The 17360-nt window shown below is 27.0% G+C and overlaps 1 protein-coding gene across 16 annotated transcripts in view; it reads right to left on the minus strand.

Moving 5' to 3' along the window:
- Positions 1 to 17360, minus strand: part of LOC122848820 (collagen alpha chain CG42342) — a 95351-nt gene that overhangs the window by 20180 nt on the left and 57811 nt on the right. For 14 of the 16 annotated variants that reach the window (XM_044147167.1, XM_044147175.1, XM_044147173.1 and 11 more), the window contains exons 2-3: positions 778 to 857; positions 430 to 465 (exon numbers count right to left, since the gene is read on the minus strand). In XM_044147167.1, coding sequence (XP_044003102.1) covers positions 430 to 465; positions 778 to 857 — 116 coding nt within the window. The remainder of the gene's footprint in view (positions 1 to 429; positions 466 to 777; positions 858 to 17360) is intronic. The other 2 variants (XM_044147168.1, XM_044147164.1) reach the window with 1 other exon arrangement.

A 17360-nucleotide genomic window follows, 5' to 3' on the forward strand; every position in this document is an offset into this window, starting at 1 on the left:
GCTCTCGAGAGAACATTTTTATCTGCCTGATATACACAATAAATTTGCTAATAATTTATGGCCCAATAAATAAATCTACAGGAGTTAACACCAATATTATATCAGCCGTACATAATTAAATTAAATTAAACATATAGCCTTTGATGTTTTTGTTTTATAAAACAAAGAAATGTTATGTCACTAGTTGTTGTTATTAACAATAATTAGTATTTAAAATTCACGAGTAATATTTATGATTACGATGATGAGCAATGACAATAGATAGACTGAGTTTCCACATATATAATTTTTAATCAATGACTAGTACGTATGACGATGGTATGATATACAAATGTTATATATGGAAATAAAATATTGATGAGTATAGTATAGTATATGAAAAAATAAAAATAGAATAAAGGATAGAAAATAAAATCAATAAAATAATACCGGAAAACCATTCTTGCCCGGAGTCCCGGCAACACCCTGCAAAAAGGTGTTAAAAAAATCAACTAATTAAAAGGTTTATTAATACATGAAAAAAAAAAATAGTAATACAACAAAAAAAAAAAATAATAATAATATACATTTAAGCATTTTGGAATTTTAACATGCAGCAGCATCATGCAAAATTAATTATAGCCATCAAATAATAAAATTCAACTGGGAATAAGGAAAGCACTCGGGGTTATACAATATCACAAGCATAATTGCTCTTGACACATATTACTCAACAGAGTTTATGTATATAAAAAAAAAAATTCCAAGTCGATTTGAGATTGAAAAATCAAAACTTACCGGTGTTCCGGCCTCCCCAGGGTCACCTTTTTTTCCCTTTTTTCCTCTTTTTCCCGGGGGTCCTGGTTCACCAGGCGGACCTAAAATACATACGAAAAAAAAAACAAATAAATAAATATATTGCTTGTACACACACGCATGTATACATTTACATTAACTATTGGTATTTATTCTATTTTTGTATAATAAAAAATAATATGTATAAAATCAAAAAAATCTGGAGGCTTTTAAAGATATTTTTTTGGGGCTAAAATCTTTGAACCCTTCGGGGCAATCGTTGTCGTCGTCATTTCTGAGAGCCAACGTAAACCTAATTTAAAGCGAGAGGTTGAGGGATACGCTCAAAAGAGGGACGAGATAATCGAGCTTTTAAAGCCAAAGCGTTGATCCAGGATCTTTCGTGATAAAACTTTTTTTATCTCACTCATTTCCCTTTTTCTCTCTTGTTGTTTTTTTTTTTTTTTTTAACTTTTATTATATACACACTACTACTACGTTATTTTATAGTTTTTTTTTTTTTATTTCTTTTTTATCCAATCTTTGTCCTACTCTTTCATACTACCGTTTTTGTATTTGCACTTTATTTCTGCGTTGAAGTTTATCCCTTTCGACCTTCTCAATTTTTCGATTTGACTCTCCAGGGAAATCGTCTCGCCGTCCAGGAAAAGCAGTTATTGTTTGGATAAACACAGAAAACTTGGTTACTTTCTTGGCAAATATCTCTTTGTTTTTTTTTTTTATTTATTTCTACGTTTTTGTTCTCATCCACGTTATTATTTTTATTTTATTTTATGAAATACATACACAAAGTTTTGTGGTAATATTTTTTTTATTTTTTTGTTTCTTCAATCAGTATACAAGCAATGCGTCAATTTTAACAATTTGTTTGGATGCCACTATGATAATAAGACAAAAAATACAAGTAGAAAAATATACAGAAACGAATATCGACATCACATTTGTTATAAGCGGGGAAAAAAAAAAAAAATAAAGTTTCTTTTCTTGAGAAGAAAATTGACGAGAAAAGTTTTCACACTTTGAACGGGTATAGTTGTTCGTCGATCGTGTTTGCGGTTTTTGTGATAAAATTTGTGGATACTTAAGTAAGAAAAAACATATTGAAAATAGTGAAAAAAAGTAAAATAAATAAAAAGTAAATGCAAGACTGAAAATGCTTCGGTTTCACAGTAAAACATGTTCTTGAATCATTCTCTTCCAATATATATTTCTCATCGTGTCGTTGTTGAAGGAGACATACTGTTAAGATTTTCCAAGTGTACGTTTTGCTTACAAATACAAAGACAAGGTAACATTGTCGACACGACAAACACGACAAGTTAAGGGTTTTACGATGAAATTTCTGTCACTCAAGATTATATGCAAAACTATTGTACAACTTTGTAATTTGACTCATTGTATATGAACTTTGTCGTTATATAAATATTTACCATACTATAATTTTTAAGTTTATATTCATTTATTTGTTCTTTTTTATTTTTTATATATTCTCGTTAATTTTCAACATGTTTTTCTTCATTATTTAATTCATTTTTTTTCATTTCATATGCTCCAATTAACAGCAAGCTATATCTTGTTTTTTCTTTTTGCATAATTTAAATTATTATATACAGTATTTTTTTTTTTTAACTTTATCAGCGTATTACCCAACAAATTCACTTTTTTTTAATTAAAAAAATATCAGGACAATGAGAACAATGGAACATGTAATGGTGTACATAATGTAGAATAATATGCAGAACTCGGAAATGTTTTTTATTTTTTTTTTTTTGAGTTTAATACTAATAATAAAATGAAATGAATATTAAGCACGAGATGAGAATCCAATCGATTGTCAATATCTCATTGAGATTTTTTTTTTCCATATTGAGAGTGTTATACCAATAGCTGAATATTGCTGACGCTCGTAGTAGATGAAAAAGTGGCGTTCGCAAAATTAAATAAAAAAATAAAAATTTTACTTTTCATGCACACTCATATTGACTATTATTTTTTTTATTTTTTCGGTGGAATAATATGAAGCTTGATGTGTTTTTAATGTTGATGGAAACTATGAGAAATTAATAGAAAATTTAACAATGGATTATTTAAATAATATTTTCAGTATTTTTTTTTTGAATATTTAATTTTTTAATTTTTATAATTGACTATTTTTTTTTTTAATTTTACAATGTTTTTTCATTGTAATTAAAAAAAAAAGGACATCAAAACTTGACTGAAGAAGCTCCGAACATATAGTAATATTGTTTAAAATAAAAAAAAAAAATTGCATTGCTTTTCTAAAAAAAATAATAAATATCAAAAAGAAAATTGGAAAAGATTTTACCATATCGATTGCAATACTTTGGAGTATACCCCCGGGTCATTGAGATAACAAACTCGATGGTATGAGAAAATTTAAAAAGACAAAATGAGTAAAAAGTAAAAGAGAGAGAAAAAAATAAATGAGAATAAATTTAAAAGACAAAATTCCATTGGTCTCGTAGTTTCGCTAAATTACAAATATCGTGAGGTTATTTAATTTTTTTTTTTTTTATAAATTTTACTTCTTTGTAGACAGAGAGTTGTCGCAGCAGCAGCATTAATGAAAGCCCCTGCAGAAATGCTGGTTAATCGTTGAAACGAGTAGTGAATTTTCGGCAAAAGCACGTTCACCAATTCACCCCCTACCCCTTAAGGGCATATGCCGACTCGTGTTACTCTTCTTCACTCTCAATTCCCATCACCCCTCGCAACTATTCTCGCATTTCATAGTACACACAACCACCATACTATTTATTCAGTTTTCTCTCTACATACCCATCTTCCCATATATTATTTCTATTTATCTCTTCAACGTAACAGCAATATATATTTGTAGAAATTTTCCCATATAATCTCAAATACTTATTTTACAAATATAAAATATATATATAAATTTAAATAATTTAAATCATTTATTTATTTTATCATTGAAACTAAATAAATAACAACATGCATTATACAATTTTATCTCATTTACATTATGAACTTTTACAAATTAAATTTACTCATTTAAAATTATAAATTTTATTTAGTCTGATAAATAATAAAGACAAAAATAATAAATAAAAGCATTGAAAATTATATATGAAAATTGAGAATGCGTTGTTTAGTTGGAGGATATAAACTATAGGCGTGTTAGCATGGCCAATGTACCTACCCTTATCGAGTTACCATGGGCGACTGCGAGGGATTTTACTGTTAGTTGTGTACATCAATATATGCCTCTATATACAAGTAAATTTTGTACGATGGTGAGAGTAGAAATATAGGTATTATGAAAAAGGGATATGAACGCACAACATCTCTCTTCCCAAACCCTTTTTTCATTACAACGCCATTTCTCACTCCATCGAAGCGAGTCGTGATTATAATAATTTCCTGATATCCTCAGGGTAAAACTTGTCGCGTGCGCACGCACTCATAGACATGTATAAAAAAAGTTTTAGAATTTTATAACAGTATATTCGTGTATATATATTTGATGAAAAAAAATAGAAAAAAAATTAAAAAGAAGAATATACATTGTTGTATATAGGGTGGATACACCAAAGAGGACAGCCAGTGAAAAACAAATGTGGCTAAGCTTGTACTGTGATCATTGAGGGGTGTATTTTCATCAGTCTTTTATATAAAAGTACGAGGAAAATTTATAATCCAATCAGGCAATAATGATGTGCGTACATTTTCATCCCTCAAGTTTTTTTTTTTTATTATAGTTTTAGTTTTATTCAGGCATCAACAATTCACCACATCTCGGTTTACCACTGGACACATGAAATGTGGTATTTTTCATCATCTCTTCATTCTGGTTTCAAACACTTTTATACATGTTCAACACTTTTTATTCATACATTTACTATATCTACACTGTATCTATGTGTATTTATAATGAATGATCCAAGCCCATCAAATTTTAATCAATATACCACATACAGTTTTGTATGTATTTTTGTATTTTTTTTTTTTTCATTTAAATTTTACTACTATAATTTATTATTCTTTTGCATATTTCATTGATTTGTTTATGAGTAATGGAATATAATCAAAGCATCGAGTCAACTTGAATAATGTTTTTTCATGGTTTTATTTATTTTACCGTTGAGTATAAATTGCACTGGATTTATTTTTTCTGTGCAAAATTGATTGAAGTATTTTTTTTTATTTTTTAAAATGCTTTTACAGTAGATACATATACGACCCTAGGGATTCATTTATTTTTTTTTATTTTAATTCTATATATGAGTTGAATCATTTGAGCTTTTCCAAGTACTTGTTAATTATAACAAAATACACCATATGGTTTTATATACATATACTTACCTGAATAGTGAAAATGGAAATGTGTAAAGTGAGATTGAGGATGAGGGTGTGGTCTCAACAGCTTAATTAAACTACATGCTTGTAAATTTTAAATGTTGTATATATTCTTATATGGCATGTGTGTCTAATATTTTTTTTTATTTATTTTTTAAAATGCAAATTTGAAACTTTGTAAGTTGGTCCAGAAAGACGAGAGGTAAAGAGTGATGTAAGTGTAATTTATATAAGATAAAAATAAATCGAAAAAAAAAAAAAAACTGATTGTGAATTGATGCAAGTGTTAGATGTGTGATTTTATTTATATATGAATGTATTTGTAAGAAAAAAGAATGAGAAAGTTTAACCCTCTTGTGGGGTCCCGCAATGGAGCAATAAATTACAGAAGCAGTCAATGGATAATTCTATACGAGGTTATACAGATTCAAGACACGTAGAAGAAGTCAATCGCCAGAGTATCGTATACGACTATGCGGATCGTCCGAGGAAAAAAAATAAAAAAAGAGATTTTATAGCTGCTAGGGGATTTCTTGTTACTTGCCAAGTACTTTGTCATTTTTATATATTTCGTATGCATGTACGACTAGGTTGAATACAGAGTACTTTATACAGTATGTCCGTGTATCAGTTATTACTTGGTATACTTATATATACTGTCAAAAAGACTTTACATATTTTTATATATTTTTTAGATATATTTCTTTTTTTTTTTTCATTTTGTTTCATACATATTAAATGAATTTTTTTTTTAACTGGAAAATTGTGTGTGTGACTCTGAAGCAATTTAAATTGACTAAAAATTTAAAAAAATATGGACAATTTATTTTTCATTTTAAATCACGAAAATTTATTTTTTCTTTATTTCATTTCTTGCTCTTCTTTCATTTTTTTTTTTTCGCTTTTATAATTCAAAAAAAATTATTATTATTCGAACGTTGCAGTAAATCGCATTCTCGTGGAGTTTTTTTTGTTTTTTTTTTTTCAATAATTTGATTCTCTTTTCTTTCCAATCTTGTGGTATACTTCAGTATATACAAATTTTTTATTTTTATTTTCCTTGCCTCTTTTTGATTTCACGGTTGTGCTCACATGGCAAATTTATGACCGAATCGAAGTGGTTGTGTATGGAAATTCTCTATTTCTTGGAGTGTTAGTTTCTACAGCTTGTTGTTTATTATTTTGTTGTCATATTTGTTACACATGTGAAAATATATAATATATTTTTTTACACATCATGGAATATAGTGTAAAGTGACATATTATTTATGTTTTTATCAAGTACATAAATATAAAAATAATTTTATTATATACTTGTTTTTTGATTTTTAAAAATAAACAAATTAATCATTCAAACAATTTACTATCTGTTAATTTCAATTCATATAATTATCCTAATATAAAAAGGACAAACATCATCGGTCTTCCGGACATTTGATTGGTCATTATTTTTTTCTCACTTACTCTCATCTTGATGCAATTGAGCTTGAAATTTTGTGCGAATTATGTGTTTTTTATGCGTGAAGAAATAAATTTAAAAGAAAATTTTTTTTTTTATTTTTTACATTTTTTTAAAAAATTCAAATATTAAGCTAGCACAACTTTCTCAATAATCATCGGATCTCGATGCAATTGGGCTTAAAATTTTGTGCGAATTATGTGTTTTTTATGTGTGAAAAAATAAATTTGAAAGAAAATTTTTTAAAATATTTTTTATATTTTTTTTTAAAATTGACATATTAAGCTAGCACAACTTTTTTTGTAATTATTAGATCTTGATGCAATTGGGCTTGATATTTTATGCGAATTATGTGTTTTTTATGCGTGAAGAAATAAATTTGAAAGAAAATTTTTTTTTTATTTTTTACATTTTTTAAAAAAATTCAAATAATAAGCTAGCACAACTTTCTCAATAATCATCGGATCTCGATGCAATTGGGCTTAAAATTTTGTGCGAATTATGTGTTTTTTCTGTGTGAAGAAATAAATTTGAAAGAAAATTTTTTTAAATATTTTTTATATTTTTTTTAAAATTGACATATTAAGCTAGCACAACTTTTTTATTAATTATTAGATCTTGATGCAATTGGGCTCAAAATTTTGTGCGAATTATGTGTTTTTTATGTGTAAAGAAATAATTCAAAAACAAAATTTTTTCAAATATTTTTTATATTTTTTTTTAAAATTGACATATTAAGGTAGCACAACTTTTTCAGTAAACATTCAATCTTGATGTTATTAGACTAAAAATTACGTGTGAATTATGTGTGATTTATGTGTAAATAAATAAATTAAAAAAATTTTTCGTCAATTTATTTATTCTTTTTTTTTTTTATGATAATACTTGTGTTTATAAAATCAATGAACAATGAACCTTTTAGAAGGTATAGATACAGGCGCGCGTAGCGCGCCAATGTGCTCGTCAATTCAAAAAATAGAATAAGAAAATTAAATTTATTTTTTATCAAAAACCATTTACTCACAAATTAATTTTTTTTCAAATACTCTATTTTGTTTAGTCAAGTGAAAAAGCTCTAATTGGATCTTATTAAAGTAGATATTTAATAAATCTAAAAAAAGAAATAATAAAAAATAAAAAAACTCCGTCAGATAAAAAATAAAAAAAATAAACATTAAGAAGAGAAATAGGAAGTAAAAAAAAAAAAAAAAGATGTTAGTTAAGCTCAAGGCAGCAAAGAAGATTTAAGTTTGAGCGAGATTCTTGGGGTACAAAACAGCTGGAAACAGAGCACATATTCAGTAAATTAGAAAGAAGGAGAAAAAAAAGAGAGATATATATAATTGAAAGAGAGAAGTAAGCCATAAGAGCCGCGGTATCTTTGACCATATATACATCAGAGAGCATCCACCCCTTGAGCAATAGTAAAGCTAGAGAGTTGAGACATTGCTTTTATTCGAGGGCTATTCCCTTGGGCGGCACGACCATTAAGATAGCTATACAGGGATCAAAACTTGACACATATTTATATAACAATAATTATAATAATAATATATTTGAAGCTATATATATACAGCACGCTTTGACACTCTCTTGGTTTTTTTTGGATGCTTCTGTTTAAAGAAATTACGATAGTTATATCCGGGCAAATCACAGCTGCTAATTCAACTAGTATTAACTATACACACAATCAATTCAACAAGTTAATACAATTTTTATTTTTTTATAAAATTAAATTGAAATATATTTTAGATGATGAATCTATTCACAAAATATACTAATGAAAAATAAAATAAACATGTAAAAAGTATATAATATAAATTGTTTTCAATAAAGAAAAAAAAATAATAAAAATACTAAAAATAGAAAATAATTATGAACAAAGTGCTTGTGAAGATATAAATTTAGTATACGACTGCAGTCACGGGTTTTTAACACTGCGATGAGAGACACTCCCTTTTTCATTTGTAGACAGAATTTAACAGAGTACAAGAGTACCAAAATCCTCTTTTTGAAATTTATCATTATGCTATAAAATTATATAGATATATATACATGTAAAATGTATATGTAAGTATGCATGACGTTGGACAAAAGCAGATTACAAGCATCATATATATACGAATGCATTCATAAATGTTACCCTCTTTACTCGTTTCCTCTTAAATGCCATAATGTTATTTCGCGGAGGAGTTCCACTTTATGACTTCAATGTTTATTCTATTATAAAAAAGCAAGTTGAAAGCTTACTCGCTCATTGAAGAAATGTATATTCAAGTGAACAACTTGACATAATAATCAGAAATATTTTCTCAATGTCTCATAGAATAAAAAATATCAATGAAAATTTATATAAATACAATTTGTACTGCGTAAACATTGTTTAGTTTATACGTTATAAATATTTTAAGATAAAAAAAATTATGTTGCAGATATCTTGTGTTTTTCTTACAGATGATAAAAAAATATATATATACCAGGGGTTATAGAGAATCCCTTGGGCTTTGATTTTTATTTTTACGAGGCATGGATACACGGGAAAACTGTCCAATGAAAAATTGATGGGGTTTTTTTTTTTTTAGGGACAAAACATTGAAGATCTTTTTCGATGATTGTATGTCACTGATGATAGACGCGATGTGAAATAACATGGTCCAAAATAGTTATAAAAATATAAACAGAATCATGTAATTCTTTGAATGAAAAATTCAAAAATACACGGTGAAAAATAAATGTGTTTACTTGATGAAGAATAAATATAAAAAAATAAATAAATAAAAAACCCAGCTGTGACAGTTTTATTCTTTTTTTAAATGACAAGTGGTGGGTGGTTTGGATAAGGGTGAAAAAAAAAAGAAAAAAATGTTAAAGACGTGGGTGAGAGACACACCATCTAGATCCAATATTCGATGTAATGGGAATCGTAATGTCGTGTGAAGGGTCTTGTGGATAAATATCCTCTTTCAGTTGGGGATTTTATTTTTCAAATGGTTGCGCGAATGAAAGTGGTCTACAGTGGTGTATATGTATATGCCAAAAAGATAAAAAATATATATAAAAGAATTGAAGATTTTCCTCAATTTTTTTTTTATTTTTTTCATTCACCTTTCTGGTCTGTACATTGGAAGTTATCTTTTCAGTGTCCGCAAGTTGAATATATCCCCCAACTTTAAGATAAAAATCCAAATCTGGTAAAAGGATTAATGTGGATATTTTTTTTTTTTTTTATTTTAAAAGAAGGTATAATCGAAGAGAGAAAAAAGTAACTCAAGAAGCTTCGATAGTACTTGGACATTTTACAAATTGCCAAGTATCTTTTCTACTTAATCAAATTGTCATGTCGATAAGTATATATATTCAATTCACGTAAATAGAGATACCAGTAAAACAGATTAAAATAGATAAAATAAAAGAAGAAAAAAATTTATTATCAATCTCGACTGATTGAATTGTAAAAACTCCATGAAAATAATATATATTTATATATGTGAAAATAAAGTTATTACTATAAAACACTTTTACAGTCAACTGGCATTTATTAATGGAATATTTTATTTATATAAGTTAAGTGTTGAATAGTTTTAAAAAAGTTTTTTGGCATATAGTCAGGATAGATATATGGTTGTATATCTGTAACATAAGAGTCATTTAAAATAGTGTATGCAGTTGGTGGACCTGTCAAATGGTCGGCGGGCCGAGTTGTCTCAACAAGAATAGCGGAAATAACGAGGAAAGTTGCGTTAAACAAGTTGACAGACGACTCCTACATTTCTCTCGTCCTTTTCACCCAGTTACACGTTCGTCCTCGGAGTTTATACACACACTAGAGTTATTCTACTGGGAATAAATTCTCACTGGGTGTATATATATAAATTCTCTTATCTCTTTTTTTGTTTTTGTTTTTCTTCTTGAATTTATTTTAGTAATACAATTAATTTTATTTCTTTTCTTTGTATCATACAACTAATTTTATAATCATGTTTTTTTTTTTTTTTTTCTTACTCTGTTTTATTTATAGTGTCTTGGTTTTTTATTTTCTTTAAATTATAATTTAATATCTTTTCAGCTGAGAAGAGATAAAAAAAATATACATGCAACCAATCAAATATGATTATGCCTGTGAATTTAAATGATATTTGAATTTTAAATTTTTTTTTTTTTTTTCGCCATTTAAAATATGATTTGTTTTTTTTATGTTCATTGGGAGTCGTGTCATTGTAATCAATTTAATTGCTTAGACAAAATGAAAAAAAAAAATACAAAACAAATTAATTAAAAAAATAAATAAACTAAATATAGATGGCTTAAAATAAAAGTGATAAAAAAAGCCTGTCTCTTCGACTTATAAATTGTAAAATTTAAAATTATGTATAAAATTAATGTGTTAACTTTTTTGTTGTTGTGTATTTAAACTAAAAATAACAAAAAAATTAGTTTTATTTATATTATTATAATAAATAATTCTATAAATAAAAAAAAATACAAGTTTTTATTTTTACTTTAATATCTGAGACACAGGACATTAATGTTTTCTCAAACGCGCATAAAGACGACTTGTGTGAAACGTTGATAAATTGAGGAAAAAAAAAAACAAAGAAAAAATGGGCCCTTCTGTTGGTAGAGTGACGATATATAAATGTCTTTTTTTTTTTTGTTTTCTTCTAAATAGGGAGAAAATGTAATTTGTGGTCGGAAAAAGATTTCCGAAATTCAACAACCGACTTTGCAAATTCGTTCACGCTTGAAGCATTTGTCAAGTCTCGTCCGGTCGTTTGCAGATGTTGAGTATAAAAAACAGTGATATAGATATATAAACAGAGTGATAAAGTATCATGATAACAAGGGTTAAAAAAAAAAAAAAAAAAAGACAATATATTGTATATGATATCAGTGACCACCTTGGTGTTACGGTAATGCTAAGTTTTGGCAGCATATGGCTGTACCTCTCCCTAGTGAGTAGTGACTGGAGGGTTGTTTAAAAAACAAACCACTAAAAAAAATTTTCTCTAAAAATAAAAGAATATGCAGAATTGAGAAAAAGATTTATTGATTAAAAATAAAAACTATATAGAATGGAACAATAATCATTGGGGAAATAAAAACCAAATTCAAGCCAGTGAGAATTTCTCAGTGTGGTATTTCGGTTTGAATACAAAGATTCAGATGAATCTCATTCAAAATGTATTAAAGAAAAGTTCTGAAAGGGTGCTAGAATACAATATCGATTTCCCAGACATTTAAATAATTGTCAACGTTTTTAAAAAGCTTTGAAATTTCATCGTTCAGCCAAGTGTCTTGTATATATCAATTTTTAATTAATCATACTGATTAGTGACCTTTAAAATTTTCCGCATTTATTTAATTAAACGCAATTTATATGAGTTAATACTTAATAATAGATTCAAATTCTTGGATATAAATTAAAGAAATTAATTTGTAACTTTATATGACACTTTTGTCTCGTGATGAAAATCTCAAAAGTATCTGTTTGTATAAATGAAGAAGAAGACAGTTCACAAAATGAGCAGAAATGGTTAAACCATGGTTGACGACAGGAGTGCCCTTAAAACCTCATGGGTGTAGTCTTTGTGTCTGGGGAGCGTAATCTGAAACCAGTTTGGCCCTAACGAAGATTAATTAGTTAATGGCGAATTGTTTGGTCATGATATCAACAATATAATAGAAAAAGAACTTGTCTGTGTTGGCAAGAGAAAGAGAGATCACTCTAGCTCATAACTGTATACATACAATATTCGTTTGCCAAGGTCTTCTCTATACTTTGACCACTACCATCACCACCACCACTATCATCATCAATGTGGAGTTGATGCTTCATATACACATTCACCACCCACTATCATTATTCCATGCACACAAATTGCAGACACAAAAGACCAAGCTAATGCATAGGTATAATTCAACGGTTGCTGATGTTGGAATTAATGGAACGATGGTTCAGAATACATTGGATTATTATCACTATATCACCAAAAGACCAAGTGAAAATCACCAAAGGTCGGTGTCCCTTTGTAAATTGATTCAACAGTCTATATATGCGTACAATTTTGTCTGAGCACAAGAATCTTTCATTTATTATTTGTGTCGTATCAAATCCTTGATAAGTAACATGCTATCAAGCTCTGTCAAATATACTGAAGGATTTGATGTTGCTATTTATATATACATTTATCTGCAAACAGACATGAAATACATTTATATACCCTTGGAAATATTAATGATAGAAAATAGACTGTTCATTTTAGGGTAGTAATTTTGCCATATTTTGTTTTTAATTTAATTTTTTGTAGCTACTAGTGAATCATTAATAAAACTTTTATTTACTTTGAAATGAGAAAAAAATTTATTATCAAACAATAAATGTTGAAGCAATACAATGTTTTTCGTTGAAACTTTTAAGGTGGAAATAATTTTGGTTGAATAATTACATAACATGCAAGTTAAATAATATATATGAAGATTATTGTGATGAGGAAGAGTGTGTCACTTTAATTATCTCAAAAGACAAATTACATTAGTTTGAGAAAACAATGTTGACTTCAAAATATGTATGTGTATTATAAATAGAATTCAAGTTTAACTATTATACTCATAGATAATATCACTTATTGCGTACACGAGAGATACTTCTTCAGTGCTGTGTTTGTTTTCCGTTTATAATTTATTTGTCTGGATGAGTGCATTCTCTTCTTTTACTTGACTAACAAAGTGTCTGCGGTTTCAACTTGACTCTCTCATAATCTCAATTTAGCTATCTTTCTCAGAACAATATGCTGATGATTGTAAAGGTGCGATAAAAGGGTGTGCCTCGATTAGACGTATATTTATTGCCAGTATATATATTTTTAATATTCATAGTATAAATTATAAACGCACTGTTTTATATTTTAAAAATAAAACTATATATTTTTATGCAACATGATGAAAAATAATAATGAAGACACAAAGCTTTTATTTTTTTGAATCATATTTTTCAAACAAATCATGTCATTTAGCTATGGGAATTTGATGCCACTAGAAAATGCCGAAAATTTTCTGTTATTATGACCTAAAATCGCATTCAATTGGAACAGCAATGACCATTGTTGAGACAGCAATAACCAAGAACAATAATTACACTACACTTGACAATTCTATGCATTTATTATATACATTTTTTTTTTATTCTCTTCATATTCACAAACCAATGTAAAAGTCAGCAGACCATAAAACGTACACCGGAATTTTTTTATACTCATGCCCTGGGCTTCCATATAAAGTATAAACCAAATAAATATAATTTTGTTACATGCAATTTTTTTTTGTATAACTAGTTTTCCTCGTAACGAACAAAAATTTTTAAATTATCCCAAGTTACAGAAAATTTTAGTAATCGAAAAAAAGCTTATCAATCTCGTCTGCATACATTGATTAATTATTTTTTTTTCTCTCATTTCTTTTGGTTCTTTTTTGCCAAATTTTACTCCGAGTAAAATCATATTTCATTATCGATAATTACCGGTTTATGCTACCGGTATTTAATTACAATTTGACGTCAATTTTTTCGGACTTAAAAAACCACCCACTCTGCGAATTATTTATTATTACTAGTGATTTTTTTTCAGTCCTTTTTATTGCTCATTTAAATTATTAAATTTTAATTTTATAATACTACAACTGTGTGGTTTAATTGCAAGCTATTTTCTGTATGTAATATTTACATTGACCATGATTAATATCATGGTAATCAATTCATCTAAATTTCAACTACAAAAGTATTGAGAGCATTCGATAATTGTCTGATTTGAATTTATCATTAAAGCATAATTAATTCTTTATAATAAATTTATATAATTTATATTTTTTTTTTTGATGATATAGATACACGGGTAATATAAAATATATATAATTATAATTTCTATAATATTGAGCATTTCAGTTGCATGCAAAATTGATTATACAGTCATCAAAAATATTTTGCAAAATACACTTTTGAAAATATATCACAAATAATTATGTTCTGACATGCCATTATAATATGTATAAGTAAAATTATTGTTAAATCATATATATATATGTGTACAGTGAGGGTAAAATTTAATAGTATTTTAGAAACTTGTATGTAATGATTGGCATAACTCCTTATTAGGAGTTTATTATATAGCAATAGTTGAATGTGGGCGTGCATAATTTACACAAATACAGACATAGTCTGCTCTCAAAGATTTCAACAATTTTCATGATGATATGTATATTCAAAATCATTGTTGAATACATACCTGTATTTAAATTCCTACAATGATAGACACCATTTAATTTTATATATCTACCCAACTGATTTTTTATTCATTTTTTATTTCATTCAATTTTATATTCAATCATGTTTAACAATTTAATTTGTCAACTGTTTGATACGAGAATAAATTTATAAAATAAGAAATGTAATATGATACTACCTTAAAGAATAAAGAGAGAATAAAATTTAACGGTGGCAATAGGAAGAAAAAAAAAAAGGCTTGCTTGTTGATTAAATGCATATAACATTTGAAATGTTCTATATATAAAGATGAGAATATGTGAGAACAATTCAAATCCCTTTTTTGCTGGTTAAGCCGGGGACAAAGTCATAATTTTTAGTCTTCAAAGTCAATGAACCCACATGCATCAGCCCTTTTATTTGTCTAGCCAATCAAATTTATATTCATCCTCACTTTTATTCAGCCAAATACACATATTACAATTTAATGGTTATTTTTTGCATTTCATGAACAATCTTGTTTTACAAATTCAGTATTGATGATATTACTCAGATAAAACTATTTGATGATATCTTGGAATTTTTCCAATTATTGCTGATTTTATATTTCATATAATTCATTGATTTCATCGTTGAAATTATTGGATATTTTGTTGAATAAAGTGTATCCATGGCACCAAAGTTATATATATTTTTAAAAGGGTAAAAAGCTGACGTTGTTCATGCAATATAATTCTTGATGGAAAATTTTCTTATACCCACTGAAACTTGAATAAACTACCTCCAACATTTTCACGATTTTCACAGACTAAATTTTTGACTTCCGGCGCTTTTTTTTCTTCTGATGATTGAACGAAGCGTTAACGACATTACATCTTTTTTACACGTACCTTTTGGCGCATGTAAATATATGTAGTTGGAAAATATCCAACTATATATATTTTGAATAAAATATAAACAGCTTCTGTATATTATTAATGTATATATTCTTTTATGCAAAGAACAACCAAAGTATGAAAAAAAAAAAATATATTTGCAAAGCTGTTATTATTAAGTACATTGCAACTTGGAAATTTTATTCTCTTGTACTTAATGACTTGAAAATTTTATCAAAGAAAGTTTAAAAGAACATATTAAAAGTGTTATGATAAAAAATTGAAATATAAAATTCGTTTACTTGTGAGATGACTAATTTAATATTATAATTTTATCGATGACGTAGACACATATAATGTGTATAATATTGTTTGTAAGTAATAATACATGTATATACCAAATATTATTTACCGATAAAAAAATAAAGCCATAATCATAAATGGAATTTACACGTATGAGTTTCATTTTTTTTTTTTTCCTTTAATTTAATATACAAGTAATATTTTATTTATTTATATATGTGTTGCAGGTAGCTAAGAATATTTTATATTTTTTGTTTATCAGGTTATATTACGTGGTAGATATTTTAATTTAAATGTCTATAAGCGGAAACCTCTTTCCACAAGCTGAGTGAGTTTTTATGTGAATTTTATGGGTCTCTTAAAATAAGAGTGGTGGTTGATACATAAATGAATGCATACATACATGTGGGTTAAGTATACATACAAAGACATACAACTATACAATATGGTCTTTAAACAATCTTTATGGTTTAATTTTTTTCTCATTGTTGATTATTTCATATAACAATTCAAATATACATTCAAACTGTAAATGGCATTTTGTCTAGTTTTATTATATCAAACAAAAATACAACGTAAAAAAAAAAAAAAGATTTTATTATTATTTTAAACAAAGAATGATATGTATATGGTTTTTTTTTTTTATTTTATCAATCAAGTTAGAGAGAGAGTTCAAGTGTAGTCAAGGCATAGTTGAATTTTCAAGAAAAAATTCACTTGAATGTCGAAATGTCGATGGGGTATGCCGAGGAAAAAAAAAAAAAAGTAAAAGCAATCATTCGCAGATTCGAGAGGAGACACTCTCGGGCGTTTCTACGACTTTTCAAAGAAGGATTTCCAACTATGCACTTACGCGAAATACGCCAAAAGAGACTGCAAGTATACAGAAAGGGCAAGGAGCCAGATATATAGTAACTTTACGATGAAAAATAAATAAAAAAAAATATATCTACTTGATGCATAGAATTGAAGGAAATATTTTTTAGACTGCAGCAAATGTGGCAACATCTTTTTTTTTTTTTTATTTCAAATATATATATTCTTTAAACTTTGATATAGAGTATCTGTACAGATGGTAAATACTTTATACTGTCACCCTATCTAGGCAAAATCAAACGTCAAAGGAAATCACTTGTGTATGTGTATATAAAAAAAATTATTCAACTGGAATCAACGCGACAATCAAAGGATCACAATAAATCACAAATTTCATCACGTGTCACTGCTGTGCTAAAATGATTTAAAGAAAAAAAAAAATATAATAATAATCAAAAAAAATAAGATAAATAAAAGAACGAGAGAGATATTTATTATTATATCACTGTGATACATCACA

The sequence above is a fragment of the Aphidius gifuensis genome, linkage group LG2, assembly GCF_014905175.1.
Source record: "Aphidius gifuensis isolate YNYX2018 linkage group LG2, ASM1490517v1, whole genome shotgun sequence".
Taxonomy (NCBI): domain Eukaryota; kingdom Metazoa; phylum Arthropoda; class Insecta; order Hymenoptera; family Braconidae; genus Aphidius; species Aphidius gifuensis.